The sequence below is a fragment of the Hordeum vulgare genome, chromosome 7H (genome assembly GCF_904849725.1).
Source record: "Hordeum vulgare subsp. vulgare chromosome 7H, MorexV3_pseudomolecules_assembly, whole genome shotgun sequence".
In the NCBI taxonomy this organism is placed as follows: Eukaryota; Viridiplantae; Streptophyta; class Magnoliopsida; order Poales; family Poaceae; genus Hordeum; species Hordeum vulgare.
In genome coordinates, this window is record NC_058524.1 from 215,923 (window position 1) to 222,798 (window position 6,876).

Genomic DNA, 6,876 nt, shown 5'->3' on the forward strand with positions numbered 1-6,876 from the left:
AGGGGATGAGTGATCTACGTACCCTTGTAGATCGTACAGCAGAAGCGTTAGAGAACGCGGTTGATGTAGTGGAACGTCCTCACGTCCCTCGATCCGCCCCGCGAACAATCCCGCGATCAGTCCCACGATCTAGTACCGAACGGACGGCACCTCCGCGTTCAGCACACGTACAGCTCGACGATGATCTCGGCCTTCTTGATCCAGCAAGAGAGACGGAGAGGTAGAGGAGTTCTCCAGCAGCGTGACGGCGCTCCGGAGGTTGGTGATGATCTTGTCTCAGCAGGGCTCCGCCCGAGCTCCGCAGAAACGCGATCTAGAGGAAAAACTATGGAGATATGTGGTCGGGCAACCGTGAGAAAGTCGTCTCAAATCTGCCCTAAAAGCTCCATATATATAGGAGGAGGGAGGGGGACCTTGCCTTGGGGTCCAAGGGACCCTCAAGGGGTCGGCCGAGCCAAGGGGGGGAGGACTCCCCCCCCCAAACCGAGTTGGACTTGGTTTGGTGGGAGGAGTCCCCCTCCCTTCCCACTTCCTCCCTCTTTTTTTTTCTTTTCCTTTGATTTCCTTCTCTTGGCGCATAGGCCCCCTTGGGGCTGTCCCACCAGCCCACTAAGGGCTGGTGTGTCTCCCCAAAGCCTATGGGCTTTGCCCCCCCCCCCCCCCCGGTGAACTCCCGGAACCCATTCGTCATTCCCGGTACATTCCCGGTAACTCCGAAAACCTTCCGGTAATCAAATGAGGTCATCCTATATATCAATCTTCGTTTCCGGACCATTCCGGAAACCCTCGTGACATTCGTGATCTCATCCGGGACTCCGAACAACATTCGGTAACCAACCATATAACTCAAATACGCATAAAACAACGTCGAACCTTAAGTGTGCAGACCCTGCTGGTTCGAGAACTATGTAGACATGACCCGAGAGACTCCTCGGTCAATATCCAATAGCGGGACCTGGATGCCCATATTGGATCGTACATATTCTACGAAGATCTTATCGTTTGAACCTCAGTGCCAAGGATTCATATAATCCCGTATGTCATTCCCTTTGTCCTTCGGTATGTTACTTGCCCGAGATTTGATCGTCAGTATCCGCCTACCTATTTCAATCTCGTTTAACGGCAAGTCTCTTTACTCGTTCCGTAATACAAGATCCCGCAACTTACACTAAGTTACATTACTTGCAAGGCTTATGTGTGATGTTGTATTACCGAGTGGGCCCCGAGATACCTCTCCGTCACACGGAGTGACAAATCCCAGTCTTGATCCATACTAACTCAACTAACACCTTCGGAGATACCTGTAGAGCATCTTTATAGTCACCCAGTTACGTTGCGACGTTTGATACACACAAAGCATTCCTCCGATGTCAGTGAGTTATATGATCTCATGGTCATAGGAATAAATACTTGACACGCAGAAAACAGTAGCAACAAAATGACACGATCAACATGCTACGTCTATTAGTTTGGGTCTAGTCCATCACGTGATTCTCCCAATGACGTGATCCAGTTATCAAGTAACAACACCTTGTTCATAATCAGAAGACACTGACTATCATCGATCAACTGGCTAGCCAACTAGAGGCATGCTAGGGACGGTGTTTTGTCTATGTATCCACACATGTAAATGAGTCTTCATTCAATACAATTATAGCATGGATAATAAACTATTATCTTGATACAGGAATTATAATAATAACTATACATTTATTATTGCCTCTAGGGCATAATTCCAACAAATGGTTAGCTTACGGCCAACCCCACTTAATTACCGCGGTAAATACATGATATTTCAAAGTGAAGAAACTCTGAAAATCAAAGGATGGAGAAATGCAATAAAAGCATCCACGATACCACTTGGAGAGGCATATATACTTGCGCATCCCACAAGTTGAAGATAGTTTGGTATGTGTTATTTAATAAGAGATGTCGGAGTTCGTCTTTATTATGCTTTTTTAGCTAAGAGAGAGGAGTAGTTAGTGTTTCAACCTGGTGATAACTTGGTCACTTGTTAGTATGATAACAACCAGAATGATGAGGAGTTCACCTTTTTTATGCTATTTCACCTAGAATGGTGAAGAGCTTTTTAACTAGTATGATAACAACTAGAATAATGAGGAGTTGATTAAGATGATGATGAGTTGTTGGATGTTGAATGATGATGATGAGTTGTTATATACCAATACAAATTAGATCTCCAAAATCTCCCATGAGGAGCACCTCAATGCCCTCGGGTGCCGTGTAGATTTCCACCCGACACATATTTGTTACTCCTTCCGTCACAGTTTATAAGGCATGCACGTATACCTAGGTCGTCAATTTGACCAACTTAATGAGAGACATATATTACAAAAAATATATCATTAAAAACTTTTAGATGTACTATTTTGTAATGATATAATTTTTATGTTAAACAATATATTTTATTTAAGTTAAGTTGACGACCTAGGTACACGTGTACGCCTTATAAACTGTGACGGAGGGAGTATTGTAGTTATGAATAACTTTTTCTATACACTTTTTTGTGGGGGAACTTTTTCTATAAACTTGACCACGATAATAACTGCAATTTTTATCTAAAACAATACTTATGTTGTTCCTTGTCACGGTAAGATACGTACCATGGTTAATGATGGAGGTAGTTTCAAAATAAATATCTCAAGTTTAATACACATTTATATACTAGAGTTAATACAAAGTTAAGACAATTATGTTGAAACGGAAGAAGTATATATATACAAAGTTAATAGAATGAGTTGGTACATACACTATATAAATAGTGGAGCGTGGAGGCGATCGAGTGAATGTATACGTTGCAGCCGTGGAGAAGACGAGGAGGGGATCATGTGTTTGTGGACCATATATATTATGATGAGGACATGCATGTGGAGATATATATATATGGATGGGATGATATTGGGCTACCTCACCTCATCCGGATGGAGAGGCGGCAGCCAATCGGGCGCCGGCATCCAGATTAGCTAGGTTACCGTTTATCCCCACCACCCAATCCTTGTGCGTACGTGCTCTGATCTGATGGGTATAAATCCAAGCAGGCAGCACCTTGGCCTAGCTTTATCTATCCTTACTCTTTTCCAGCCACTTAACACTTGGCTAGGCTAGCTCTCCTCCTCTGCAGTACGTAGCAAGCAGCCATGGCCGCCCTCTCCTCTGCAGCCGTGTCCGTCCCTTCCTTCGCCGCCGCCACCCCCATGCGCAGCAGCAGAAGCAGCAGGATGGTTGTGCGCGCTTCCCTGGGCAAGAAGGCCGCCAGCGCGGCCGTGGCCATGGCCGCCGGCGCCATGCTGCTGGGCGGGTCCGCGATGGCACAGGACGTGCTCCTGGGTGCCAACGGCGGCGTGCTGGTGTTCGAGCCCAACGACTTCAGCGTCAAGGCCGGCGAGACCATCACCTTCAAGAACAACGCCGGGTACCCGCACAACGTGGTGTTCGACGAGGACGCCGTGCCCTCCGGCGTCGACGTCTCCAAGATCTCCCAGGAGGAGTACCTCAACGCCCCCGGCGAGACCTTCTCCGTCACCCTCACCGTCCCCGGCACCTACGGCTTCTACTGCGAGCCCCACGCTGGGGCCGGCATGGTCGGAAAGGTCACCGTCAACTAATGAAGCTACCAATTTGGGTCGATTGATCGCTCAAATTGGACGTGTCGTGCATGCATCATATTGATTAATTGTACGCTATATGTATGTATATGTTTTCTACTCTACTCTACTCTACTCTATAAGATCGATGAGGCTCTTCGTGATAAGTACGTACGTACTAGTCCTTCTTCTTAATCAATTAGCTTTGCTCTGATGATGATCTAATCTAAGCCTGCGGAACGCGCGTGTACATATGCTTAATTATTTTTCATTTCCAATTTGTTGTCGAAAATTAACCACACCGGCGTGACCCCATTACTAGGTGTTAATTATGGCAATATATAGTTGTCATGTGTCCTCGTTACTCATCCTTCATACTTTCTCACATACTACCTCCGTTCTTTAATACTTTCCCCGTCACAAAATAAGTGTCTCAACTTTGTACTAGTTTAGTATAAAATTGTACTAAGCTTGAGACAGTTATTTTGGGACGGAGGGAGTATAAGCCTTTCTAGAGATTTCACTAAGAAACTACGTACGAGCAAAATGTATGAATCTATATTTTAAAATATATCTATATATACATTCGTATGTAGTCCTTTAATAAAACCACTAAAACGACTTCTATTTAGAAAGGGAGGAAGTAGTATATCTGTCACGAATGCGTACCGTTAATATTTCGTCAAAAATAGGGAGACGAATTAAGCTATCTCCTGACTTTGGATCTATGACAAGTGGGCCAGACACCTAATAGCCGATCCTGAGTAGATTTAAGGGATGCTATAGGAAAACAGTTATCTCAAAAGAAAAATCCAGAGACGCGGATAAGGCCAATGGGTTCAAATGTTGCATGGGAGCAATGCTTGGAAAAAAAAAAGAATTTTGGGCTTCCCTTAAATGTGTTTATTCCTCTTTTTTCTATATAGAGTACGTACACACACACATACTTATAACGTATGCACTCATCGAAATATTCTATGCTTGAAAACAAGACATTTTCCATGCACTCATATCACCCGGTTTTTTTTTGTTTTTTTATAGAGAGGACAAAATAAAAATAGAAAAAAGAAGTTGCGACTCCGCTGGGGATGGAACCCAGAGTCTCTCTATTATCCATTGGGCCACGGAGTCCTTCTATCATATTATTCGTTTATTTATATTATTTCTTTTTTTATAACATATTTATATTATTTCTTACGCCATGGACTCCGCTTCCCTTTTCCTTTATTTATATTAAGCACCATGTAGTTTCTGGCACTACATCCTTGTACAACCACACATGTATTTTTCATTCCCCACATATATAGACTGCTTTTAAATAAGATTCAGGTCACTTTCTAATTAGTTTTAGATTCCAAGTCGTGACTCGTGGGACTTCTTTTTAGTAACGCTAGTAAGCGTGCACGTCTGTCTTGACAAATACAAATTTAATAACCACTGTAATATTGTATATTGTACATTCTTACTGTAATTTTTAAATATTTTGGTAGCTGCAATAACAATCGAGCACAAAATATTGAAGCAGTATTATCTAAAATATATCACACCACTAAAATATCAGAAATATCTTTAGAAACAAATACCCCAATAAATATTTTCAGCCATTGTTTAGATCATACATAGTGTTGTGGAAACCCTACCAGTGCAAGGTTCAAGTCATGAAAGAGCCATACATTTACACACATTTAACTAAAAGATATCAAAAGAGTGAACTTCCAGTTCCAGATACCATTACAACTAGATGATGCCTCACAAGTTGTTGCGGGAACATTGCTAAAAAATGGATAAATAGTTGTTATCAAAGAAATCTAAAACTGATGGAAAGCGGATATAAGCTTAAAAATAATAAAATACAAAGTATAAAAAAGAGAGTGAAAATTATAGTTAAAATGTAATTTCTAACAAAATATGGAGGATAAACTCTAATGCAAAAACTACTTATGACTAATATGCATAAATTGATGATGTGACATCATTGCATGCTTATGTTAATGCAAATGAAGTCATTTATGCCTTGCATGCATACTTGCTTATGTGTCATGGTTGCATGGCTAGGAAAATTGGGTAGTGGGTTGTAGCTATTTAGGAATAGAGGATAACAGAAATTCATAGCAGAAATCACCATTTGAACTACTAAAAATCAATGCCGCCTAACAAATTCTCTCAACATTGTTAGAAATCAGGGTAAGCATCTACTATTTTAGCAAATTAATCAGAACCCAAAGTTTCATACAGATTACAAAGATAAACACACATCCCAGAAAGACAGTCTCAATAGAATTGACATTTCTCACAACATGAATTCACCACCACTCATAAGCATGCCAACATTGCGACCACACAAACCAGAAGCTTGTGAAGAGAATTAACAAATCAGTATTTTAATCTTCAGCAACATACAAAAATTTCCCCACCAAGCAGCGGTGCACATAAAATTCCATATATAATTCCGATGTGGAGAAGCTTCATAACAATTGGCACAACCCCTGGGCCTTGTTTTCCATGATCGAGTGATGAAAATATATTTTCATCTTTTTTAATGTTGTTGCCCAACTGAATAACTGTTGCACAAAATCACCCTCACTTCCCATACTATGGGAGTTTTCCCCCTTTCAAAAGGTTTGTCCCATACTATGGATGTCGTCTATTTTTGGTGGGGGCATCGGAAAGTACACTGGATGTCTTGGGAGCATATGATACAACCCAAAAGAGCAGGAGGCGTTAGTTTTAGGGATACGCGCCTGTTACATGGAGCTGCTTGCAAAACAAAGCTGGAGACTGATCCAGCACCCCGATAGATTGTTTGCGAGCACTAGTGGGGACGGTGCCTTTAGCCCCGGCCCGTAAGGGGCTTTAGTCCCGGTTCACCAACCGGGACTAAAGGGGCGGAACTAAAGGCCTAACCTTTAGTCCCGGCCCTGTTCCAAGCCGGGACTAAAGGTGCTCCACGTGGCGCCTCGTTGCGCCCTCAGGGGCAGGCCCTTTAGTCTCGGTTCGTTACACGGACCGGGACTAAAGAGTTTCAGATTTTGTTTGTTTTTGGATTTTAGGGTTTTAGGGTTTAGGTGTTCGGGAGATTAACGTGATGCCTCGTTTGATGTTCGGAAATTAGTTTTCATATAATTCTAAATAGAAATAATTATGCATATATATATATAAGATTAACTTATCTTACAAGCGAGCATATATATACAATTATATGGAGATCTGAATTATCGGGACTAGAGCCCGTCTATTCGATTACATGGACGAACATCAGTAATGGCCCCCT

At 42.3% G+C, this 6,876-nt stretch overlaps 1 protein-coding gene across 1 annotated transcript; it reads left to right on the forward strand.

Annotated features, from left to right (window-relative positions):
• Positions 1–3,072: 3,072 nt before the first annotated feature.
• Positions 3,073–3,772, forward strand: LOC123411665 (plastocyanin, chloroplastic). Its single transcript, XM_045104631.1, has one exon. The coding sequence runs from the start codon at positions 3,159–3,161 to the stop codon at positions 3,624–3,626; it is 468 nt and encodes a 155-aa protein (XP_044960566.1). The 5' UTR covers positions 3,073–3,158; the 3' UTR covers positions 3,627–3,772.
• Positions 3,773–6,876: the final 3,104 nt, after the last annotated feature.